Here is a 27366-nt window from a genome sequence, read left to right as displayed (position 1 = left end):
TTCTGTTCTTTCCATGGGCCACTCTGGTCTTCATGGGCCAAAAGAAAAGGCATAAAAGAACATGATAAAACACTAGAGGAAACAATCTCACTATTCACTTATTCAAAGAAGGCCCCGTTCCATGTGTGGGCTCTGTTCAAGGCAGGAGCTGTAGCAATGGACAGAAGAGCTAAGCTCCCACATTCTGGCCACATGTGCCACTCATGGCTTTCACACTTGCTCTTGATTCTGCCGAGAGCCTCCTCTCACTGTCCTTACAGCCTCTCAGAGACCTGGATGGACCTTCATATCCTGACCTCTCCAGGCTTCTACCCCAATTCTCACCCTCTCTCAGGGGCCTCTATCCACCCTGAGCAGACATGCATCACCTTCTCTGAACTGCTCCCCACACAGTATGCTGCCCTCACTCTCACCACCATTTAACGTGTTTAACCACTTTTTCTTCTGCAGTTAACTTTCTCCTCCCACTAGAAATGACACCCGAGGAGCCCAGGGCATTTGCCTGTTGCCAGCTGTGAGTGCAGTGTCTGTCGAACAACTAGGATGCTAAACACAGATTCTGCATGGTTACCTCACAGGATCAATCAAGTCATTCTGCACACATACACAAACACACAGCTAGGCACTGTTTGTTTTCATTATTTCAGGTCATGCAGCTTCCTGCATGGCCTGGCATAAGTTCCTTATCTTGGGTATGAAGTCTGTAAATACCTAAGATCCATCATGTAGACATCCATCCTTTCTTACTGAGTTTGCCTTCGTTAATCTTAAATCCTTCTTTCATGTTAGGTTGAGCTCCTTCCGGTCCTTACACTGAGTCCATGTGCTACAAGATATTTCCCACAGAATCCCTGTCACACACTGCATTCAGCTCTGCAGCGGCTTGCAACATCTAAACAGTTGTATTACACTTGATCTGCAATCACTCCACGTGCAACCTTTTCTACTTTAAAATATGGACGAAAATATAAACAGAAACACACAAGGAGTTATACTGGAAACCTAAGAAATCCTTTCCAGGTTCTTTCTCAAACATCCTAAAAGTTGGTTCTCAACACAAGGGCAAGATCTGCAATGCTTTCAAATAAAAGACATAAAAAACCTAAGCATCTCTTGTGGACAATACATTCAGTGTTTCTCTGACTGTGAAAACACTGGCTAATAAACAAAAGTCAACAAAGTGACGAGAACTGAAGATCCCAGTTCTACCTGCATCATGAGACCCCAGTCAGCACAGGGTTCCGGTAAAGGGTCAAACTCTGATCCATTCACCAGACAGGACTGCCCGGAGAGGTAAATAAATCAACATTGGAATATTTTTTAAACCAGAGAAACTGCAAATTAACAGTATAGTGGCCAAAAGGGGAAGTCCTTGTAATTATTTCACAAATCACAAGGATGGTTACTACATGTTATTTTGAAGTTTTTATTCATCTATGTATGTGGTTTTGCTTTCTCTCTGTCTCTGTCTCTCTCTGTCTGTGTGTGTGTATAAACACAAGCCCAGACAAGTACGGAGGGGAACCCTGGAGTTTAGTTATAGGTAGTTGTGAGCCACTCATCCGGGTTCCTGGGAACTAAACTTAGGTCCTCTGCAAGAGCAGGTCTGCTGAGCAACTGCTCTAAAGCTTACCCCTTGAACCAAGTCTAGAACATAAGAAGCAAGTTCATACAGACATATTTTGGCATTTACCTTTGATTGTATTGTCCGCAGGTTGACCAGATGGATATCACAAGGTAGAGAGGACTGCAGCAGAGGAAATTCACTCAGCAGCTCAAAGGCAGGGGAGGGGAGCTGGCCACTTAGTACCATGGGGAGAAAGGGATGGTTGAGGAAGGACGAAGTCATGTGGCTGAGGAGGGAAGGGTAGCTGACAGGGCTCTTCTTTTCTTCTTCCTGTCAAGAGAAAGCATAAAAGCTTACACATTTTATATCTGCAGCACCCATCAAATCAATTCACTGTCTGACAACGTTTAAATACAAAAATACACGATCACTGTGAGGTATACTTCACAGAAGACCATAAACAGAAAATACATAGTAGAGTGTCAAGCTCATAGAACACAATCCAACAGTGTTCAGTAACTCACACTTTAGCCATCTCCTCTACCTAGTTAGCACTGAAGATACTAAAGACAAATTCCACAGTTTTGATAATGAGAAGCTTTTTAGGAAAACTCCCAACAGACCACGAACTCTTCAAAGTACAAGAAACATAATGTCCCATGTCTCACACAATGTCAAATGTCACACCCTCCTCAGGGTTTTACCCCTACACTCTTGAGAGTTCATTTGACACATTTAACGAGGCATATGAAACTAAAACTGCATTTCTTTCATAAATGATAAAAAAAAAAAACCTTTGAAACCTAAACTTTATCACCTGATGCAATTAAAACCCAACCAAACCAAACCAGTCCACTTCATTGTACTGGTACATGTTTATAACTCTAGCACTGCAAACAGAAATTAGCAGTCTTGGCTAAATACTGAGTTAGAAGCCAGCCTGAGCCACACAAAACTACCTAAAAATATAAACAAAACAAAATTACCAAAAGAATCTGATGTTTTCAAGACATAAAAAACACTGGCAACATAATTAGATCATCTGTGATCTTTGAATTTGGCAAGTTAGCACTAACTTCTTCAGTCTATTTTATTTTAAAACAGGAACCATTCTGTATGTTATTATATAATATATACATTTATATAGTACCGTTTTACTCAGCACAATTTAAAAATACTTCATTCTAAGCTGGAATGTATCCTTATGAGGCAACATTTATTTATGTCAAACATCAAATAAATCTATCAGGGTTAGGAACCTGGTAAGCTAAATAATATAAAACATTGAAAAATCGGCTGGGCCATGAGGGTACATGCCTTTAATCCCAGCGCCCGGGAAGCAGAGGCAGGCAGATCTTTGAGAGTTCAAGGCCAGCCTGGTATTCAGAGTGAGTTCCAGGACAGTCAGGGCCACATTGAGAAACGATGTCTCAAAAAAAGAAAGAAAAGAAAATTTGAAAGGGTCGAGCCCTTTGCCAGTGATGGCCCAGGAATAATAGGAGGTATGTGGGAAGCTACATTTTATGTGTTTAATTTTTAAAATGACTGTTTTTAGGTTTTGCATCTTTTTGTGTGATTCAGCACCCAAAGGTTTGACTTGTATATCCGTGTGAAAAGACTACATTTACAAGACACAGAGCTTAGATTTCAGAATGTCAGACTAGTGTTGGACAGAAGGGTCCTGGCAGAAGGCGAATTACATTGTGCCAGAAGCTCAGCTAACAGCCGATGTCATTACAATTCAGACCATGGAGAGAAGAATACTTAATGGCATCAGAGAAATGCTGCAGTATTACGATTCTGACAAAAAAGTTAGTTGTGAAAGAATTGTATTGAAATATATCCACATTCTTTGTAAAGACTGAGTAAGGCACACGAAGTAGCGTTCTCCAACAGCACTGCCATTCAACGCAGCTTGCGGAATAACACGGTCAGAAAGGGAGCACACACGACAAGGCGCTTAAATGGACTCCTGGATCAAACAACTCCATAATCTAGGCCAGGATTGCTGACAAAATCATTTTTGAGTAATGGAAGATAAAAGATTCCAAGAGAAAGGAAAACACAGCCTTAAAAGAGTCAAGAGGCATTCGGTCCATTCTAGGTCAAGATGCATTCGGGAAACAGTCTATGGCTTTGTTCTGTATTGGAGGGATCCTAGACACTTGAGGACAGAGGATGCACTTCACTGATGAATTATCCATTCAGATTGCTGTGCATCTATACCAAATCCTCCAAGCCAAATCTGTTCCCCTGACCCTGGTGTTTTCCTGCTTGGGCTGCCATTACAAAAGTTTTCCTGCGTGGGCTGCCATTACAAAACCCAAATCCCAGCCCAAATCCACAGAACTAGGAGCTCCAAGGATCAGACCTTGGCCATGTAAAGTGGAATCCTTGTGCAGGTAAGACCCGAGGATGGCACTCCAGGCTGCTCTGTGGATCTGAGCTGGGAACTGCCACTATCCACTTCTGCATGGAACAGACAAGGTTCAGAATCAAAGATGTTGCAGCAAAATGGTGTGAAAGGAAACAAGTGTTTTAAAAGCAACTAGTCACAGAATTAAAGATCTGTCAGTTTCATTGTTCTCAGCAAGGCAAGTGAATTAAGAGAAGGGTGTACTTAGTTCTCTCCATAAAGTCCGATGGACAAATAACAGTGTTGGGGCTGGGCTGGCCTGTAAATAGAAGCCTCAGCCAGGGTTCCCCATTCCTGTTCTTTCTGATACGACAGTAACAAGGGACTCGGCGGGATGCCTACAGATGAACTGTTATGCTTTTTAACTCACTAGAAAGGCAGTGTTCAAGTCTTGGGAGCAACTTAAATCCCTAAAACATCTTCGCAGTAGTGACGCTACTGTTTGATTAAGCTATGAGTGAAGCTGCCAGCCCTTGAGTTACTGACATTGCCAGGTACTAAAAACATTCTTTGGTTTCTTGTGTGTTGGAAGGTTTCAGGTTACATGAGTCTAGCCTTCCTTGTACAGCTTGCCGTTACATAGCTTTTAGCTTATGGAATCCAAACCACACAGCAGAGTTGAAACCTTCTTCATTGTGGCGGTCTTTAATCAGGAGCTGAACTTCTCTGACTGCTGCTTTGTATCCTTTATTAATGTTACCCATGGTGTCTTACCTCTAAGCATCAGAGGCCTCCTCTTTACCTAAGTGAACCTCACTGATTATGTGTAAGAAAGAAGTCTTAAGTTATTTTTTTGTTGTAGATGGAACCCAGGGTCTGATGTATGGGATGCAAATTCTCCAGCAGTGAACCACTGTCCCGCCTTCTGCCATCGTAGAAAACCATCTTTGTTTCCATACTGTGACCTGGCACATGGTAGGAGCCTCATGTTTTAGTATGTCTGTGTGGCATTAAAGGTTTAAAAAAGCTATCTCTTTAGAAACATAGATTGCAAAACCAACAAGGGGGGGCATGGTGGTGCACACCTTTCAATGACAGCACTTAGGAGGCAGAGACAGTAGGACCTCTGTGAATTTGAGGCCAGTCTGACCACACAGACTTCAGATTGCCAGGACTACACAGTGAGATCCTGTCTCAAAAAAACATAACAATGAAACGAAACAAAAACAACTACCCTCCCACCACACACACACACACACACACACAGAGAGAGAGAGAGAGAGAGAGAGAGAGAGAGAGAGAGAGAGAGAGAGAAGGTACTCTTAAGCCCTTGCTAAACAGATATTTGCTTTTTGACCAAGAAACTAGAACTCTGAGTTATGTTGGACCAGCACTCCCATACAGAAACCATCAGCTGGAGCGGACATAGAACTCTCAAGGGGATGTGTATCCTCAAGTTTGCCAGGGCATTCTGGGATATGTGTCCTCAGGTTTACCAGGGCATTCTGGGATATGTATCCTCAGGTTTACCAGGGCATTCTGGGATATGTGTCCTCAGGTTTACCAGGGCATTCTGGGATATGTGTCCTCAGGTTTACCAGGGCATTCTGGGATGTGTCCCTTTAGGCTTACTAGGCATTCTGGTTCCCACTCACATGAACATTTGCTTTTGAACTTGCTAAGTTCTCTACAGTAGGTTCTGAACTGTCCTTTCCCCATCAGTCTTTCTTATAGGAAAAGAACTGGCATCCCCAGCATGACTATAAACACGAGCACAGCTTCCATATCACCAGCAGCCCTTTCTATTCCAGCCATTGCCTGAAAGGGGGGGGGGTGTCAAAGATACCAAACCCTGAAGAGGTCAATGGCAGAAATAATTTCCACTCCCCACTTCTGTGGACCATCAGTAGAAACAGTGTCTCCACTGCTACCCCCATCTCTGTCCTCACTGCCTCTGCCGGGCAGCCTGAGAACAGGATCCACGCCAGTCAGTTTGCCCAGTGTTTCCACGAGGCTGAGGATCTCCACCTTCCACAACTGTTTCACCATCAGTATTTTGAATATTAGAACAGTTGAAATAAAAAACAATTGCTTACAGAAGTTAAACCATAGGGCATAAAGCATTTCTTAATTAAGTGTCCTTTAAATCTATCTCACTACAAATTAAAATTTATAGTTTCTTCTCTAGTTCATTTTTTATTTAAAAGGCGCTATGGATTCAAACTCTAGAATCTATAGTGGAGTAAAAGAAAAATTTAACTAATATAGGATTATAGAAATACTGGATCAAATTAGCTCAATTGCTATGTAAGGAGTTTTGAATAGAATCAACAAATTATTTAGCTTCTAAGTGAAAGCTTTCTAGGTCTAAAATAAACACTTTTATTGCTGTAGTAAACAGGAATGTTGTATGCTAGTGTCGCTGACAAGAGAAGAAAACCAATGCAGCTTTAGTTTGTCAAACCAGGCTCTTTTGTCAGTGATTAAGACCAGAAGTCTCAAGAGCTGATACAAATTTTAACATCTAAAATGAATATGAATTACTTTTTTCCTAAGTAATTCTCAGTACTATAAAATCGTTTGTGTTAAATCGTGTCTTCATTCCATCAATCTATTGATGTATAAACCACCGACACAGGTAGAGAAGCCGGTGATATCTGCAGGTAAGGTATACACGGTTCAGGAGTCTAGAAGGACCACAATTACCAGGCAACAATGCAGCACACGAGGCTCTGCAATTCTCATTCATTACGCACGTGGGCAACCCTTTGTATGACACATTGGATCCCTCCTTTAAATAGAAATGCTCCTAGAAGCAGAGAAAGATACAGTCTGGATTCACATGGAACTTATGGTCCAAAGCAGGGTATCAAGGAATCATACTCAGACATGACTAGGAAATGGCAGCTCAGACCAGGCATACACAGAGATGATGTGGGCAGAAAGACATTAGCTCTGGTCCAAACTACTGCCAAGAGTTCCCGACAGGAAGGAGGAAAGGGTGTGTCCAACTACACCACAGAGCAAAAGCACACAGGAAGGACTTGGCATTGAATGGAAACCAGTGAGCCAACAGCAGAAGCCACTGGTAAGAGGCATGCATGACACCTAGGTGACAAGGGACCCAACATGAGGGGTCCACAAGCCACTGATAAATTTTGGCATCTATACTGACATCAGTGAGGAGACGGGTTGCTTGCTTGTAGTTTGGCTTGTCCAACGGCTTCACAAAGTGCTAGGGTTTTATGTAGAGCAATGAATACTGACTATGGAAACCATAAAGTCAGTCTGTTTGCAAATAATAAATTGTGATACAGTCACTAAGGCTTAGAACACACTGACTGTAGAGTTAAAACGTCTGTTCTGTAATACTTAGCTCAATAAATAAGTCAGCACTTCTTTGAACATAATTTCACCCAAACGGCTTCCTTGAAATTGTTTTTGGCTACATAGTAAAGGGAAAGAAAAAAAAAAACTATATGGCCCAAACGTAGACTTTATTTAATGTTTCTAACTCAAACATTTCTATAATTATGAACTAAATCTAAACATATAGGCATCTCAACATTAGAAATTGCATTTAAAATTTTGTTATCGCCTTAAATTTTGGGGAGGAAGAGCCACCAACATAAGAAAGGCTAGTTAGTGTTTCCTACCATGTTCACACCGCTTCTCTTCTCTAGGAGGATTCGAAACAAATTAGCTGTAATCTTATTATCATGGACACCTTGCCCAAGGCCACGGTTATCATCTTGCATGAGCCTTCGATCCATGAAGACTTCAATCTGACCTAAAACAAAGAAATGAAGAAATCTGACCAGGATAATTTTCTGCAGGTATTCATTGGAGGCCACTTAAACAGAAAGCCAGCTGCCTTGCTTTGAGTTAAGTTCCCTTTGAGATCAGGAGGGGGAATGCAGATACCTTATGAGACAACGGGCTATCTCTGGATAAGTCAAAGCAGCTACTAAGAATACATAAAACACATGATCATTTCTGCTTTCCTTCATTACTGCTCATCAATCACTCTCCAATGGCATTACTGTGGAACAGGTCTTCAACACAGGAAGCCATTGAGGGGAAAGGTCACAGTACCACAATCCAGAAAACAAAAACAAAAAAACCAACAACAAACCAATCCAACACTGCTAAGTTTGAACTACAACATCCTTTTTTCAAACGTGATCAAACTGCCTAAACTTCCGGAGTTTTAGGTTTCCGATCCAGTAAATCACAGAGATCTCAATAGGCTGGCAAAAGTCAATTCAGCTGCAATTTGTACATGGACTATTTCCAAAGCCAACCTGTTGGGGGCTTGGTCCTTAGTTATCAGGGCCACTCGAAGGGAGGAGATCAAAGCTAACTCCATCAATTGTAACTCACAGGGAGTTCCCAGCTAACTGGGCTGTAACAGGCAGGGCTTAGATGAATGCGGTCACTGCCTGAAAGCTGGAAAGGTGCAACCTCTCTCCTCCCCTCCCTTTTCCTGTCTCTTTCATTCTTCTTCCTAACTACCATGATGTCAACTCACTACAGCTTAAAATCAAGAGAGCTGAGTGATTACAACCTGAAGCCTCTGAGATTGTGAACTGAAATGTATTTCTTGCCCAAAGATATTTTTTTGTGTGTGTTACAATGAGATGCTAATGAAAACTACAGAACCAGCCAGGCGAGGCGTCTCAGCCTCCTGCTCATTACCTGAGGAAACTCATCTTATGTAGGCCTGTGTTAACTACTTGTCTCATTCTTACAGTATAGCAATTAATGAGGAGGATAATTAATATCTTTGACCGAAGAAATGCTATGCAGTTTGAACTGTGAGCTTTCGGCGTGGAATATTAACAATACATACCAGAAGCCATGCTGGAAGCACCTAGAGACTGAGCAGAGAGCAGCGTGAGCCGGTGCTCAGCATCCTGGATATACGCCATTGTACACATCGGGTAAACGTTGGCTTGAAGAGGCAATTTGCCCATGGTCCTTCTAGGCTGAATCTAGGAAACCAAGCAGTTCTTAATTTGTACAAGTCTTATTTACACATTTGCTTTTATAGATTACATTATTAAGTTATTTCTTTCCCAAAGAGAAAGGGCATCTGTTCTTATTTAAGCAAAGATATATATATAAATTAAAATACTCCTTAAAATCATATGCAGAGAAACCACAAGGCCCTCAGAAGACAATTTTTAACTGTGAAAGGTAGACCTTGTCTGGATTTTAAAATAGGCATTTCTATCTGAAGTTACAATAAAAAAAAGCCCAGCAGAGGTCTTCTGGCTTCCCAGATTTGCATAAAACAAATTATGAAGGTATTAAGTATTCATTTTTCATCTAGATCTAACTTACTGCCTTTGTAATAAATGCTAAGCACAATAGCTCTTCATTCCCGTTCAAGAAATATCTATTATTCTTGAATCAGTTTTAATAAACACCACAGAGCTTGCCACCAAATCCTCTAACATATTACATTATAATCAAGTACATACTCATAGGTAAAACTTTTCACTGTTTACTCTTGTTTATTTTAAATTGGGATAGTTCTGAAGTCCAGGGTCGCAGCCTCGGGTTTGAAAGTGTGACACAGATTTTACCTTCTGTGAGGCTTGTCAGTACTGAAAGCCATCACATACTCAGTTGTCACTGGGTTTTACTCCCTACTGCTTCAAAATGCGACCTCCTTGTCTAAACATGTAAAAGTCTAAAACGAATCTCAAAAACAGTAAATGCAGAAAGTTAGTGCCACACCTCATGAGAGTCGAGTACCTAGCAATGGAAGGGTGGTCCTGCCTAAGCTTCTCCCAGAGCTGGCCTTCAGCATCTGCCACAAGCCCTCACTGGTCCCTACCACTGGTTAGGCTGAGTCTCTTCAAATTCATATTTAACTAACCCTGTAAAACTGATCTGATTTTAAGACAACTGATTTCAGAAATTGACATGCCCTTAACTACAATTTCCATAGGTTAAAACAGGGCTTATTATGAGAAATATTTACACCGTGGACCAGAAATCAGTATCTCATCTTATCAATGGCAACAAAACGTACATTTTTAGTAATTCAGTTTTTACTGAGCTTTCTTTTTCACATGTAAACCAACATATACAAATATTTGTTTCTGTGAGATTTTAAGAAAAAGTTTTCTTTTTGAACATAAGAAAAATGAATCACCATAATGTCACTGAAAACCAAAGGGTCGCAGCAGAGTTAGTGTGCTGATCAGAATGTACACTGCAATTTTTGCTCTCTGAAGAAAGTGTAAATTTAACTTTTTTGCAGGAAATCATAGAAGAGAAAATTATTCAGCCCTTTCCACTTATAGCCAGTTGAAAAATTAGACCAAGTAAAAAGCATATGTTGTGAAATTATTTCTGCTCATAGCCAGGAATTTTTGAAATGTAAATGCCTCCAAAATATGCCCATGTTTTGAGTGGTTTATTCAAAAGGCATGTTGTCACACATATACACTCAAAATAATAGAAACTAAAGAAGCATCCAAAAAGTTCTCTTAAGCACAATTAAAAGAATCTATAATATACAAGTAAAATATAAGAGTGAATTTCCTTACTATATTTATAATTACTGTATGGTCATTTTGACTAAATGTGTAGCAGCCCCCACTCCTAAGGTGGCAGGTACCTCTCTGTGTACTTGGGTGCATAAAAGTGCACATCGACTCGATGTTAACAGATGCAAAGGACTGCCATAGAACTTAAAGGTGCCATTATCATAGCACGAGGAATCCATGACATGTACCTGTGAGTTCTTCATGAAGACAAAAGGATGGAGAGCTCCCAATCCCTAATTATGCTTCCTTTTATGCATAATTTTAGAAAAGTGTTTAATATATTGATGGTCATCAAATTCTCAATTTTAAAGATTTTTTTTTTAAAAAAAAGTATGTGTGCGTGACAGAGAGAGAGAGAGAGAGAGAGAGAGAGAGAGAGAGAGAGAGATTGATTTTGTATTTATCATGTGCATCTAGGTGTATCTAGGTATCCAGACAGGCCAAATTCCTTAGGCTGGGAGTTACAACTGGTTATGAGCCAGCTGACATGGGTGTTAGGAAGTGAACAACCCCCGACCCCCGTGACACTCTCCAGCTCCTTACCTTTCAATTTTTTTAAAAAAAGTTTTATAAGTAGATATTCTAAAACATCATCTCTCTTAATGATTTCTCCTACCTTCGGAAATCTGACAGTAGAACCTACAACTGGTAAAACTGTCTTGATTCTAGAAATAGTTGGGAACTTTAAGAGTATCTTATAAATGACTCAAAATTAACTGGGCAATTATCCTGCATAAAATTACACATTCCACACATGAACATATATATATCCACCACAAATACCACATAAACGACATATAAATACATTCATCACAGTGATTTTAGAGAAAATTACCTGATATCCATTTAGGTCAGTATAATATCTATTTTGGTTGTTTATTTTAGATGAAATTCTCATTACAATCTCACGGTTATGCACATTCCTGATGTTCACAATATTAGAAACTTCCATGGACTGCCCTTCTATTCCTAAATTTAAAAAGAAAATACACATTAACAAAAGCAATTATTGTCTCCACATTTATTAAATATACTGTAAAACCTCTTCCCATATATTTCCTTGTTTTCTGACTCTTAACCATCTCTCATATATGAAATGGTGTAACAATTTAACATTTTCTTCTTGCTATCAGTCTGGAGACAGTATTTACTTAAGACTATATGAAATTCAATAAAAGGCTGAGAGAAAGCAAGAGAACAACATGCCACATAGTTCTTAATGGGTTCTGAGGGGAGGAAGACAGGAAGTGAGGACAGACTAGGCCCAACAGGCAAGCCGCTCACCTGAACCATTCTCCCCAGGAAAGACACCATAACGTTGCCCTCTTTGATTCTCTAGAACCAGGAACTATGGAGTTTACACTCTGCTCACACAACACAGTGTGCTATCACCCTTTCAATGTTTTATCCAGAAACAGGATCCCATAAGGTAATTTATAACTAGGGGCTTTGTTAACATACTGGTATTTAGGCATTGCAAGTTGAGGGGAACCTTAGAAATTAAATCAATGTTTCCTTGTTCCCTTGGGTATCCTGTTATGGCACGATCCAGTCTGCCTTTTACAGCATAGAGCAGAAGACAGCTTGAAGATGTATCAAACTTAGATTTTTATAATTCTTTTGCAGAAAACTAAAGTCGTTTATTAGTACCCACTTGGCACTCTACCTTAACTGTACTGTTGGGTCGTCAGGGAAGCCTTGGGTCAATTTCAGAGATGAGGAGAGGTGTTGTGCAGAAATTCAACACATTTAGTAGAGATGGATTATGTGGAGGGGAGCGATTACTGCATCTTCTCCATAGATGCAGGGAAAGAAGACAAGAGGAGACCTAGTCCTGGTCCCTTGCCAAAGCTGATCCATGTGATGTTCCAATTACCCTGGAGACGAATGTGTGTGTGTGTGTGTGTGTGTGTGTGTGTGTGTGTGTTTGTATGTATGTGTGTATCTGTATGTGTGTGTATAGTGACTCCCACCATACGCCTCTTCAACAAGATAAAATACATTAAGAGAAGGAGGAAGAAGAACAGCGAAAAGAAGACTCTTTTCCATAGGAGCCAAAAAGAACTCATTTACTCCTCTATAGTGGCAACGAGCCAGAGAAGGGGTCACGGGGGTTTTGGAAAAGGATGCATATGCTGCTAGTTCAGGCAATACAGGTGCACCATGACCAAAGTTGCTTGGGGAAGAAAGAGTTATGTCAGCTTATATGTCCCTATATAGGTCACCATGAAGGGGAGTCGGTGTGAGGAGCGGGTGTGGCAGCAGTCCCAAGATGGCTCCAGGGACTGCAGCTAAGTCTTATGACTTGCACCTGACTTCCTCATACACCTGAATATAAGCCACGACCATCGACCATCGTGAGAGCTGCACAGGTGCACCATGATGCTGGCAGTGTAAACAAGTCCATATTTAGTGGAGACATGCCCCTGCCGCCCTGATTGGCTGAAGCTGCATGCCTGGTGAGGTGACGTGGCCTGCTGTGAGTGGATGGGGGCTGAGAGTATATAAGAGTGAGAGACCCGGGGTTCGGGGGAGAAAAAAGATGAAGCAAGAGAGATGAAGACTGAAGTTTGCTGAATAAACTGTTGTTAGAAGAACTGGTGGTTGTGTTGTTCTTGCTGGTCGAAAGCGGACGCGACAAGTTGGGACAAGAATTTGAAGCAAAACCTGGAGGGAAGAGCTGATGCAGGAGCCAAGGAGGGCTGCTTCCTGGCTTGCTCCTCATGGCTTGCTCAGCCTACTTTCTTATAGCTTCCAGGACAACAGCCCAGGGGCTGCACTGCTCCCAGGGATCTGGGTTCTCTCCTGTCAGCCAAGAAAACGCTCCCTAGGCTTACCCACAAGCCAATCTGGCGGGGGCATTTGCTCATCTAAGGCTCCCTCTTCCCACGTGACTCTGGCTTGTGTGAAGTTGACATGAAAACAGGCAACACAGAGAATTAAAAAATCATATGGTGCTGGAGATAGGAACTGGGCTGAAGCCTCTACCAACAGAGTCTGCAGAAATGCACAGAAACGCTCTGGCGCATGGCTCTTCAAGTCTCTCACCTGGTTCCAACCCCAGTCTCTCATGTTTTCAACTCATGTGGTACAACTGCCAGGAATGGGGAGAAAACGGGGAGCACACTTTTTAATAGCCATAAATCAGAACTATGAACCAGCAAGTTTAAAAGAAAGAATACCTCCACTGCTACTGACATCTTAAATGAGTGTGTGTGTGTTACATAATACTATACAATCTTCTTCGAGCTATGATATACATGACTCTAGAGGCAAACATTATTTTTGTTATGTTTATAGAAATTGGAATGTTTTTAAGCTAAAATGAAATGCTCGTGGAAGTTTAATGAACTTAAGATACACAAATACACAACACAGGCTTGCAGTGCAGCATGGACTTAGCAGAAGTATGGCCCCAAGTCCAGTCTCCAGCATCCAAACCCCCACAAAAATGAAAGGGCTGTGTAGCTCGAAGGAGCACACATGGTGACCGGAAGCTGACTCCAGCTCACTGGCAGGGCCTGCAGGATTTCTGGGGGTGTTTTATCTTCCCTTCTCTAGATTAGATTTTTCTCTCAGGGGTCAAGAGAATACATGAAATAAAATGAAGTCTTAACAAGAGAGAATATCATTAATTTCAATTCATGTCTCTCCAGAAAACATTTACAAAGAACATGCTTTAAGGAAAAAAAAATTAATAATTTCATGTTACCTCTGGCAATGATAAATTATTCCATTGAGAAAGCTATCTTTCTCAAGCCTCACATCCTGCTGTGGCAACAAATACTTCAAGCCCCTTAAAAAGAAGCCCTATATTCATTCACAAATCTGCAAGGCATTGATCTAAATTCAGAACCAAGATAGTCTTCTAAACTAAGTTCAAACTTAAAATGCCTATTCTGTAAACAAACAAACAAACAAACAAACAAAAACCAACAACAACAAAAAACCCAAAACAAATAAAAAACAGTGCCTGCAATAAAAGCCAGTCAGTATGCCAGAGTCCTTCAAGCGACTAGGTAAAGCATAAGTGTGGCTAGGACAGAAGGCTACCAACCTCTGCTGGGTCAAGAATTCCCTGAGTGAGTCCACCGAGGCCTGAGGGTTGAGTGGAAAGCACCCCAGAGGCCAGTCAGGACCATTGGTCTGAGCTCTACAGTAAGTGACAGAAAGATAGCTAATTTACCAAAGTTGGTTTCTCTGGCTTGTGCAACCAGGGTTTTCTAGGTTCTTGGTGGGTTTTCTGTAATCTTGAGAAAGAAAAAATGGTTTCAGTTGTACAAGGTTAGTCCTTTAAAGAGGGAAGAGCAAAGTCACAACTGGGATGCAGCCATGAGAAGTCAGTGCTAAGACCTGCACTTCTGCTGCAGAGAGAGTGGAGGATGCCTGTCCTTAGCAACATAAAACAAGACTAGAGGCAGGTTACAAAGCAACAAAGAGGCCAGCAAGTCTCTCTCTGAGCTGTTGTCCAGGTCTAAGGCAGACTTGAGCCTCAGCCCTGGATGGAGGCAGTGTGTCTTCTGAGAGTTTCCTGGCTTCTCACAGACACTATCTTACATACCATCCTTACATTCCACTTCGAATCTCTGAGCACACTAAGGGCTGAATCACCACTCAACGGAAATAACCAAGAAAGAAAAAAACACATCCCTCATCAAATAGAAATAATGTGGCATGGGAGGAAACCAGATTGGCGTGTGGTAAAGTAAAAGACTCTGGAAAAACAAAGGGACAGCAATTTTCATCCCGGGCAAGCACACACGAGAACGTGGGCTCTAGTGTACAGGTGTGCTAGCATGTCTGCTAACTGACAGGCACAGGTGGGGAGGGCGTGGGGGAGCCAGCTGGCACTGATACTTCCTGAGGCCACACTCTTCCCAGATCACTGTGTAACCCTGCCCTGTCACTTGCTGACAGTCCTGAGGCTGGTGACATCACAGCTAATCCTCTCAGTCACCATGTTCCAGCAGACCATTGACTAGAGAGTTGGGGCTGCTTTACAAGAGAGGTCTGGGAGAGGAGAAACCAAGCTTGCAGTCACTGCGTAGACAGAAGACTTTAGATGCAGGGTGAGGAGAGCAGGAGAGGAGTGAGCAAAGTGGGGGAGAAAGGGGAGGGAAGGAGGATGGGGTGGGAAAGGGAGGGAGATGCTGAGCTGATCCAATACAAGAGAACAACCTACTGAAACTTAGTTAAGGGTTGAGGCTTGACAGCATCCAAGCCTCTTTACAAAACAACCCCAAGCCCTATTTTTTGTTTTGTTTTGATTAGATATTTTCTTTATTTACATTTCAAATGTCATCCCCTTTCCTAGTTTCCCCTCCAAAAATCCCCTATCCCCTCCCCCCTCTCTCCTGCTCCCCAACCCACCCACTCCCACTTCCTGGTCCAGGCATTGCTTATACTAGGGGCATAGAACCTTCACAGGACCAACGGCCTCTCCTCCCATTGATGATCGACTAGTTCGTCCTCTGTTACATATGCAGCTAGAGCCATGAGTCCCACCATGTGTTTGATTGGTGGTTTAGTCCCAGGGAGCCCTGGGGGTACTGGTTAGTTCATATTGTTGTTCCTCGTATGGGGCTGCAAACCCCTTCAGCTCCTTTCTCTTTTCAGGGTACTCTTTTCAGGGTACTTTCTCTAGCTCCTTCTCTTTGGGGACCCTGTGCTCTGTCCAATGGATGGCTGTGGCATCTACTTCTGTATTTGTCAGGCACTGGCAGAGCCTCTCCAGGAGACAGCTTTATCAGGCTTCTGTCAGCAAGCTCTTGTTGGCATCCACAATAGTGTCTGGGGGTACAACCACTCTGGAAATCAGTTTGGTAGTTCCTCAGAAAAATGGACATAGTACTACGGGAAGATCCAGCAATAACACTCCTGGGCATATACCCAGAAGATGCCCCAACATGTAATAAGGATACATGCCTCACTATGTTCATAGCAGCCTTATTTATAATAGCCAGAAGCTGGAAAGATCCCAGATGTCCCTCAACAGATGAATGGGTACAGAAAATGTGGTACATTTACACAATGGAGTACTACTCAGCTATTAAAAAGAATGAATTTATTAAATTCTTAGACAAATGGATTGATCTGGAGGATATCATCCTGAGTGAGGTAACCCAATCACAAAAGAACACACATGATATGCACTCACTGATATGAGGATATTAGCCCAGAAGCTCGGAATACCCAAGATACAATTCACAGACCACATGAAACTCAAGACGAAAGAAGTACAAAGTGTGGATACTTCGATCCTTCTTAGAAGGAGGAACAAAACACCCTTGGAAAGAGTTACAGAGACAAAGTGTGGAGCAGAGACCGAAGTCATGACCATCAAGAGACTGACTCACCTGGGGATCCATCCCATCAACAACCTCCAAGCCCTATTTTTAAAAGGCCACTTTCTTTAGACATCAAGAAAATAATATGTATTTTAAAGCCTGGCTATTCTAACCGTATAGGTTCAGTGAGACGTGTTGTCTTTGGATCTGGTTAATTCCAGTGGTTTTCACTGCAAGCTTTTCATAATGAGGTTTATTTTAAAATGACTCTGATCCAGTGCAGTTCCTCCTGACTGAACTGCACACCATCTTAGCCAAGAGGCCCAGAAGTGATCCTCGCCACCTCGGGGCTGAGAGGAGCACAGGGTAGCACACACAGGAAGCACACACCGGAAGCACACCCCTGCACAGCCTGTGACTGCCACTTCTAAGAGTAAACCACAGGAGAACATGCCAGATGGCTGTCAAGAGGGAGATGACTAGAAAACTGCTCTGCTATGGCGGACAGTGCTGCAAAGAACAAGAATGAGTTGGCTGTGTATCCAGGCAGCCAGGCTTCTGGAGAGAGTGCACTTTTGTGTAGTGCTCTAAACACTATGCTACAGTTTTCCAGAGGCATGGAGCTGCCTGTGTGCACACAAGAACACACCTGCGTATCTTCAAATGTTCAGACATTACGTATATAAAGCATTAAAACTGTAGCAAAGGGGTATGTATGCATTATTTGTGTTTGTAAAAATACTTTAAAGCACTTAGAAAGAAAGATAATTTTCCTACATGTCAAGAAAACAATGGGTCACCAGCAGGAGGTCCGCTCACATTCTAATTTTGGAACAGCAGTTTCCGATGTGCAGACCAATATGCTGGTATCTGCAGGGCCTTCCCCTGCAGAACAGGTCAGGGGAATGGAGACAAGAGAGAGGAAGCCTCGGTTGTTTAATATTTGCTTAGAATTAGCTTATTGACCTAAGATACATATCCCTTGAGAGAGCAAAGCTGGAAGCCATCCTTAGTATGCCCTAGGTGTGGAAGGCAAGGCACAAGGAATACACAGAGGTATAAAGACTCTTGGCATGACAGTGTGTGTGTGTGTGTGAGTGTGTGTGTGTGTGTGGTGGGGGGCAGTTCTGATCAGCAAAGATGATGTTTCCACCCACTGCCTCTGCTTGCTTGCATTACCTTCTGTCCACTCCCTATGCCCCTGGCCTTATCTTGCCAAATCTACTTGCAACAGCCTCCCTTGGTGCTGAACAGATTGGTGTTGGCCCCTCCATGTCATCTCATTTGAACAGTTCTGGAAGACACAGCATATTTTCCCCGTGGGACAGATTCTGCAAAAATCACATAGTACTTTGCCACATCCAATCAGAGGAAATCTAATGAGAGGAAAGCACACCTTTAATCCCACCCAGCACTCGGGAGGCAGAGGCAGGTGGATTTCTGACTTTGAGGCCAGCCTGGTCTACAGTGTGAGTTCCAGGATAGACAGGGCTATACAGAGAAACCGTGTCTTGAAAAAAACAAACAAACAAACAAACAAACAAAAGGCAAGAGATCCTTGAACACTTCCCAGAAAGAATCCAGAATCCTATAAGTGGCCCTCACCTTTTGATTAGGTCAAGAAAGGATGAGGGCATCTGGCTTGTACCCAACTAGAAAAAAGGTCACACGTCCTCTCCTGTGTGGTCCACAGCTTCAAATCTATTGTTTGTTTAGGTGCGCATCTGTGTATTTAACCTGAAGTACATGTGAAAACCAGGAAACCAGAATTGGGGGACTGAGGGATAGTTTATTATGGGAGATGCTGCCATTGCTCTTGGTTGCCCATCATAGATTACTGGACACTACAGACTTTCACTTCAGGATACAGAGAAATTGATCTTAAACTGACCAGGAAACTCTCCCTGCTAGGCCTCACTTTCATAGTACTGGAAGGTGCTATACAGGTGTCTGAGAGAGAACAGACATCAATCATCTTAGCTAGTGGTGACCCCCACATGTTACAATACTGACAAGCAGGCAAGATGTGCCCACTGGTACATTAGTGATAAGACTATTCATGGTGGTGCTCTGATTACTTTTCTGTTGAGGTGGTAAAATACTCTGACCAACTGTGACTTCCAGCAAAGAGTTTATTTTATATTATACCTGCAGGTACAACCCACCACTGAGGGACATGCACACACACGCATGCGTACACCCACAAACAAGGACAACCTGCCTGAGGAATGGTGCCACCCACAGTGGGCTTCAATATCACTAATTCAGGCATGCTCGCATACCAGTCTGACCTAGGTAATTCTTCGATTGAGACTTCTCTCCAATGACCTAGCTGTGCATGTTGACATTGATGGAAAATCAGAACACTAACCACTCTTTTGATTAGATTTGGGATTGCCACAGAAGGACATGCACACCTGATGCTATAAACATAGTCAAAGATCATAGTAAGGGAGCCCATGGGCCCTAGATCTAGGCTATTGTTGTGCTATACTGTCATGTGAAACTGACTTTTTTTTTTTTTTAAATAATCCTTTATTTATCTGGTGGCTGGAGGCAGGCAACCTTTTTTTTTTTATTAGATATTTTCTTTATATACATTTCAAATTTCAAATGCTATCCCGAAAGTTCCCTATACCCTCCCCCTGCCCTGCTCCCCAACCCACCAACTCCTGCTTCTTGGCCCTGGCATTCCCCTGTACTGGGGCATATAAAGTTTGCAATACCAAGGGGCCTCTCTTTCCAGTGATGGCCGACTAGACCATCTTCTGCTACATATGCAGCTAGAGACACGAGCTCTGGGGGTACTGGTTAGTTCATATTGTTGTTCCACCCCTTCAGCTCCTTGGGTGCTTTCTCTAGCTTCTCCATTGGGGGTCCTGTGTTCCATCTTATAGATGACTGTGAGCATCCACTTCTGTATTTGCCAGGCACTGGCAGAGCCTCATATGAGACAGCTATACCAGGGTCCCTTCATCAAAATCCCATAATCAGCCACCAAACCCAGACACTATTGCATATGCCAGCAAGATTTTGGTGAAACTGACTTCTAAACATTTGTGTTAATGTCCACAGATCTGTGCTGCTCTCAGTGGTGATCAGAGCAGCTTTTGATTGCAGTGGGTCAGGGTTGATGCAGAGACATATAACTCTTCAAAGTGCTGACTGGATCATAAGTGATTGAGTGCTCACCCAATGACAGGACATCTATATCACCCCACCTCCCCAAGGCTCAGGAAACACTGTGGCCTTCTACTGTGACTGTCTCTATCCCCACTTCCTCTTCATCTCTGTCTGCACTGAGAAGGACTGAGCAATTACATACAGAAGAAGCATGGCTACAGCAGCTGCTGGGAAGATAAGTCTTTGGACTTAAAATATTTCCCTGAAAAAAATTTTAGAATATTTTGAACTTAAATCACCAAAACTATCTATCAATCTATCTATCTATCTATCTATCTATCTATCTATCTATCTATCTATAAAACAACCAAACTTGCTATGAGAGAGAGACGTGTGTCCATACGTAGTGTTACACTAGGCACAAAGGATAAGAAATGGAACCAGGCTAGATACTTATCAGTGGATGAATGGAGAAAGAAAATGTGATCGATTGACAATGGAATTTTATTAATTTATTTGAAAAATTAAGAAAGAGGAAAAAAATTCATAGAATTTACATGAAAATGGGTGAACCTGTAAGTCATTGTGGTAAATGAAATAAGCCAGAAAGAGAAATGCCACATTTTCTCTTTATGTGGTTTCTAGATGAGTGACAGGTTAAGATTCTAGAAGGGGCTATGAAATAAAGAAGAAAAGACTTTATGGGGGAGCAGAATACACAGAGAGGGGGTACCAGAGCACATGTTAATGGGGAGCAGGAAGAGGCTATCAGGAAGGAGAGAAGGGCCTGCAGGTGGGACAGGAGGAGAGGATAGGGTGTGGGGTTCAGACAGTCTGCAGTTCTTTCCCAGGCACAAACCCTGACCCAGATGCATCCCAGTAACTGCAGGCATGAGAGCCTAGGAGGAATGGCCCAGGGAAAAACCAGGCCACCAGGGCAACAGAAGTGCAGAAGCAAGTACTTCGTAAGGGGGTAAAGTGCAAAATGTTGGTTAAGATGGGATCAATAAAGAATGATGAATTTGAAGAAGGTTTAAAAGAGGACCACCCCCACCCCTCACCCCCCAGAAGCTGCTTTTCCAAAAGAAAACAACGAGTTCATGAATCAACAGGTTTGGGAAGGAACATAACACATCAAACAGCTCCAGTCTTCAAACCGGCAGCAGCACAAGACAGTCAAGAGGCAGAGCCCTGGCCTGGGAAGACAATACAGGAGCTCGTCTCCCAGTCTCCTTGGCACTTTCCCCATGCCCACGACTTGTCCTGGCTAAAGGCAGAAGAGCAGAGAGCTGCTCCCACTGGGTCCTGAGGTGTACTCTCAACCCACTTCTGTTCAGTCCTCAGACATGCTCCCTCCAAAGAAGCAGGGAGTTCATAAGTCATTCTATGTTCATCTGTCCAAAACAATCCTGCCATGGAACCACACATCTATAAACCGTCTATAAACCTTTCTACCACTCTGTATAGTTCTTCTCCCAACACAATTAGAAGGAGGCACAAAGAAGGGAGGGGGAGGGAGGAGGGGGAAGGGAGGAGGGGAGAAGGAGAATAGGTAGTGTGGGATGGAAGCTCACTTCTCACCCATTCCCACTTATATGGGTGCTAAGCAAATATAATTTGAGATACCGGTGTCTGATTCGATTTGTAAACGATCATCAAATACTTCTGTCAAACATAGTTTTCAACTGTTTGCCTTTGACAAAATTGAAGGGATGCCCAATCAGGTAATGTGATAAAATAATTAACCAAAAAAAAAAAAAAAGAAAAAAAGCTTGATGGTCATTTTGTGACATACAGTGCCTAACTCAGAAGGAGTCCTATATTAAATGATAGCCCTATAATCTTGTTTCCATTACAGCTTCTAATCCATATGAGTAATGCACCTTCGAATTTGGTACTTATGAAAACAAAAGGGTAACAGTTCGCTGAGAGAAACATTTCCCTTAAAGTTTCTAAAACAAATTCTCAAAACTGTAATGTATTATTTACATTGTCTTAATAACGCAATGCAGAAAGACATTAACACTTAGAGCCACAGAATGAGTTCTTAAACTTTAAACATATGTGCACACAGATATGCTCAACGGATAGGATTACAGTCTCAGAGAAGTCACGAAAAGTCACCCAACAAATAAGACTCTTGAGCAGCAAAGTGCAGTATTAGGACATATCTTGTGGGGACACAGAATACAAATATGACAAGAGGAAGAAAATGAAGATAAGGAAGTGAGGACTGCCAGGGAACAGTTTGTACAGCCGCTTAAAAATTCATGACTGTGCAATGAATTGCCATCTTTGTCACTGTTAACCACAGTGACGTACTTTGCCATTATTTAAACATACAAATAAAAATACATGTCAATTTAGAAAATACATAGGAGACACACAGTCCTTTATCTAGGAAACAAGGTTTGATCTAACCAACTTCCCTTTTCTTTTCCTTTCTTTCTGCCCAATTCGATGTTTTGCCAAGACCTAGCACCCTAAAACTCTCCCCACATCAAAGCTTCCACCTCTCTTAACTCCAGTGACCAGTCTTTGGCCATTTTTATATTTTAAATGCAAATTATATAATTTATCTGGCCTACTCAGTCTCTTAAACGAATAAGACACTTAACAAGTCACCTGGCTTCCTGTCCTGTAGCTTAATTATCCCCACTAAAGCCCCTGATGTGGAATCTGCAACTGTCCCCATTGCAGAGTCAGAGCTAGGAATTGCTCATGCACACTTCTATGTGCTTCCGATCCTGGGACCAAGTATCAGAGTTCAGCAAAGCACACACTCACCAGAGATGTCATTGTCCTTTCTCTGTTAGGGAGTAGTGTCTGATGCAGCAGCTACAACCAAGCTGACAGCCTGAGTCTGAATTGGTGTAACCAGAATGTACTTATGGGCCCTTAAAATAACTTCTCATGCATGCCTGAAGGGAATGATCAAGTTCCATACATAGTGACTTATTTCAATTTTTAAAAGTTCCAATTAAGAAGAAAAAGTCCTTAGTAGGCAATTACACATTATATTCCAAAAATGTTTTAATTACCTAGGTCTTCTTAGCTGTAACTTAATGATTCTTACTCTTATACTAAATATAGAATATAGCTCTGGGGGAAAACAGGAGATTGATTGTAGGCCATTTCAACATTCTCATGAATCTTTTTATAGAAATATAATAAAACAACTTCGGTGAAGCTCTGCAATCTTGGCTACAAAGGGGTGGACCCCAGGGCTGGAGGTCCCCGACTCAAGCATCCTTAGCAGACAACTTTAGAATAAGCAGACAAGCACAGAGATCTCATATGCGGACTCTCTGATGGTTATTCACAGTTGGCCCTCTGCTCTTTCTACTGATTAAGAAACAGAGTTACCAGGAACTTAAAGGATAAATCCAAAAGGTTATGTAGCTTTCAGAGAGGTCACAGAAAGGATTTACACTAAGACTAGGCTCCCTCATCTTCATTTTACCAGGGGACCACCTCCCACATTTTACCAGGGGAAGGACATCTGAGCCTCTAAAAGGCAAGCGTCATGATGAGCCCCCTGGGCTTTCTATAACATCCTCAGAGCTGCACAGAGAGAACCCGAGAACTCTGCTTGCTGGCTACAGCCGTCCAGGGATACTCCTCGGTCTTCGGGGTCTTAGGAGTCTTTCCTTCCGTGTTTGGTCAGCAGTTCATTACATGTTTGCCCCAGGCCGTTTGCTTTCTTTTAGAAAGATCCATTACACATGTGTAGTACTGTTATAATATGTTGTTGAAAGATAATACAAATACTGCACTTTAGATATTTCTCCTAAGGCTGAAACATGGCTCCCACACACATTCTCACTCATTCACAAGCACCTGTCCAAAAAAAAAAAAAAAAGCCTCCAGGCAGCGGGGAACTGGATGGAGGACATTTAATGGATTTGGGACCTAAACCTTTTGCCAGTGAAAACATACATGATGTGCTGGTAACCCATGGCAACCTAATTTTTCAAAGTGCGGTTGATGTCAGAGAGTTGGGCATTAAAAAAGTCTAATAAATACAAGCGTGAAGAAGAAGTGGCCTTTTAGCTGGCGGTGCGGCTGGCTGAGCGCTATGGCGCTCCTTTAGGAGATACTCAGTTTAAAGCACGACACATGCTCATTTCATATGTTATTTCCTACAGATGGAGAACACGAGGAAGCGTCAAACACCAACCTAATGAAAAGAAAAATTAATTCCTATTCCCTTGTCCATGTTTTATCAGCAGAGAAAATGTCATTTTCCTACAAACTAATCTTTTAGAAGATGATTCCAAATGGTTCCCAGGGTATCAGATTAAATTGTGTGAGTTATAAATGGATTTCTTAGTCAACCTGACCAAAAAAAAAAAAAAAAAATCAAAGAATTTCTCCAGACATTGCTGAAGCAACTATGATCTTGATTTTTCAAAGTTCATGAGCAAATGATTTCCTTTGAGATTTATTCCAGAACCCTTCTGAATGTGATCTGTGAGAGATAACGAAAAGACAAACATATTTGCTTTTCTTAAAATTTAGATTTTTAGTTTGTGTGTGTGTGTATGGGGAGGGGGGGAGGGCTGTCTGTCTGTCTGCCTGTCTGCCTGCCACAGGCATGCAGTGCCTGAGGAGGTGACAAGAGATTCCTTCCAACAGGAGTTAGGGATGCTTAGGAGCCACCACGTGAGTGTTGGTCATTGAACTTGGGTCCTTTGCAAGAACAGCCACTGCTCTTATTTGGTGAGCCATTTCTCAAGCCCTTAAATATGGTGTTTGTGAATAGCTAAGTGACTTTGAGAAACAGTGAGCCTTCAACTGAACTAGTTAGTTTGCAACTCTGTGGCAGGTGTAAACAGAGAAAGCAGAATTCAGTACAGCAGGTGGCTGGACCAAGGCTCGCCACCCAGCTGGTCTCACAGTCAATCAGTAATGACCAATTGGCCTGTGAAATCTGGGAAGTGCCTGATTTACATTCTTGACAGAAGTTACATTAGGCAAAATGCAGGTGGGAGACACACCAAGAACTGAGAGGATACTTGGTCAGCTCTGCATAGTGGGAAAAAGACTAGTTCATTAAACTGAATATTGAACACAGACTATCAATTAAGAGACAATCTGTAATATTAATTCTCTTCCTATTTGTCAATGTTGCAAAACAATAATAAAATATGTTGTAAAACTAACAGATAACAACATAATATAGTGACATGTAAATAAGGAAACAATATTAATAATCCCATTACTTCCTGTCTCATAAATTTGGTCCTTGTATGAAATGTCATAAGGAAAGCCATTACTTTGTATGCTAACTTAAAATCTTAATAAAGGGGTTAGGGATACTGTTCAATGCTGAAGAGAATGTACTGCTCTTGCAAGGACCCGAGTGTTGTTCCTATCCTGTGACACCAGGTCCCAGGGAGCCAACGCCTTCTTCTGGCCTCTGCAAACACCAGTACCCATGTGTATATGTGTGCACAGAAAACTTAAAATAAATATTAAAAAATAAAATGTCGATACAAATCTAACTGAAAAAGAAACTCGATACCAATAGCAAACAGGCTTCATTCATTAACACTCATCCAGTAAACACTGGACACGCTGGAGAGGGCAGGGAATTAGCCTGGACATAGAAACAGCTCAGAAGTTTAAATTTGAGGTGTATTTGGTTATTTTAAGAAATATTAGCTATAAGTGTCAATGCACAGAAACATACACACTGCCTGTAGGTCTCATGCTCCATCAGAAGCTGACCTGTTGACTGAGCATGTAGCCATCTAAATACCTGTTTATTCGGTAAGCCAGTCTGTGGCATAGTCAAGAATTCTTGGATGTTTCTAAAAATCTAGAAACTCCATCATATTTTAAACCCCAAATATCATCCATTTGAAGACTCCACACTCCTACCTCAAGCTTTGAGTGACTTCATGAGAACCTCAGTGGATCAAATCCACATGAAGAGTCCTTGAAGACATGGAAGAGCAAGTCAGACGGGAGCGGGACATAGAGACCAAGGGGAAAAGAAAGGCTAGGTCTCTCCTGTGTGTGGCTAATCTCTTCTGAGAGGCATGCTTACTGGAAGGAGGTCAACCTGAGATGTGGGAGGTGATATGGTTTAGAAAAAAGCCTTTCTGATGATCCAGGTGTCTCAGCTCCTATGCAGCCCCTTCCATGTTAGGATAAAACAAACAAGCGGCAATGCTCAGGGCTAGAAAGAGCATGAGGCTTATCTGTCACTTCAAGTCTCTCCATGCTGATTTTGGGGTTAACCCAGACAACCAGAAGAAAGTTCATCCAGAAAAGCACTCTCAGCTAACTTCACATTACCCCACCTGTCATTTTGAACTTCTACAATTTAATACTGGCACAAAAACGTGTCATCCCAAGTTTATTCTACCCACTGAGAAGTCCAGATGCAATACAGAGTTTGCATTAAAAAAAAAAAAAAAAAAAAAAAAAAACAACAGCAAAAAACTATGTCAATATTGTTTGTGCCCTATTCAGAAAACTAACTAAAGTTTAAGACTACCTCCATTCCCTAGAGGCCAGACTTCCAGAGATTTCAAACACTGGTAAGAAATTATACTCCTAGATTTGGAAATACTTATGTAGCAACTACAGAGAATAGATTATGAATGCTAAGAAAAGGTACGCCTAGGTCAAGAACCAGACCCAAGCGGCTGCTGACGTGCAAGGCTGTCAGTCTGTTAATGAGAGGAACCTGCCCTTTGGCGGCATTGCCAAAAGCTGTACACCTGAACCAAAACGAGGAGGAGAGAGAGCACAATCCAGGAAGGAAATACTAGGAAATAAAAGGACAGAATACAGCAGAGAACAGAGAGAGCTTGAGCCAGCAAATGGAAATGGACAGAGAGCCAGCAGCTGCCAGTTGAACCTCACAGGCCCCCCCAGCTCCTCCTGCCAAGCTGCCAGTCAGGCTGGACAGAGCTGCAGCCAGGAGAAGGATACAGGAAAGGTACGGGAAAGATGACAACCACTTAGTTGTGACAGCACAGTTTCTTGGCAGAAGGAAGCAGGCACGTCAGAGCGGATTACTTTCCAAATCAGCTGCTGGTCTATGACAGCAGGCAAAACCACAGCCACCAGCAGCAGGAGAGAAGTATCTACGTTATGCAGGCCATCCCGAAACAGGACTTCACAGGCCCTGGAGAACCCAGGGTGAGCTCAGGAGATCTGTGGCGTAGATGTGAAGGGGAGCTCAGGAAATCTGTGGCATAGATGTGAAGGGCTAAATAAGACCAAAGCAACTAAGGAAATGTGTGTGTTTCAATGAGGTTAGACTTTTCAGAGGCAACGTTCCAGTAACTATTTTGAAATGCCTTGTCTACTAATACAAGTAAGGGGGAACGGCACATAGGTCTTGTGGAAGGAAAAGAGGGGACACGGAGACCTAGAGGGGATGAATCTGATTAAGGTACATTATAGGAGGAGGGGGATTTCATCATGAAGCCTTTCCTTTATACAGTTGAT

The 27366-nt window shown here is 42.2% G+C and overlaps 1 protein-coding gene across 2 annotated transcripts in view; it reads right to left on the bottom strand.

Annotated features, from left to right (window-relative positions):
* Man2a1 (mannosidase alpha class 2A member 1) overlaps nucleotides 1-27366 on the bottom strand; it is a 157114-nt gene that overhangs the window by 12577 nt on the left and 117171 nt on the right. For both annotated transcript variants that reach the window (XM_029471006.1, XM_021185720.2), the window contains 4 exons: nucleotides 11322-11455; nucleotides 8776-8917; nucleotides 7580-7713; nucleotides 1694-1897 (listed from right to left, as the gene is read on the bottom strand). In XM_029471006.1, coding sequence (XP_029326866.1) covers nucleotides 1694-1897; nucleotides 7580-7713; nucleotides 8776-8917; nucleotides 11322-11455 — 614 coding nt within the window. The remainder of the gene's footprint in view (nucleotides 1-1693; nucleotides 1898-7579; nucleotides 7714-8775; nucleotides 8918-11321; nucleotides 11456-27366) is intronic.

This window comes from Mus caroli, chromosome 17 (assembly GCF_900094665.2).
Source record: "Mus caroli chromosome 17, CAROLI_EIJ_v1.1, whole genome shotgun sequence".
NCBI classification, from domain to species: Eukaryota; Metazoa; Chordata; class Mammalia; order Rodentia; family Muridae; genus Mus; species Mus caroli.
Note: the sequence above shows the minus strand (reverse complement) of the source record. Positions and strands in the feature narration are given on the sequence as shown.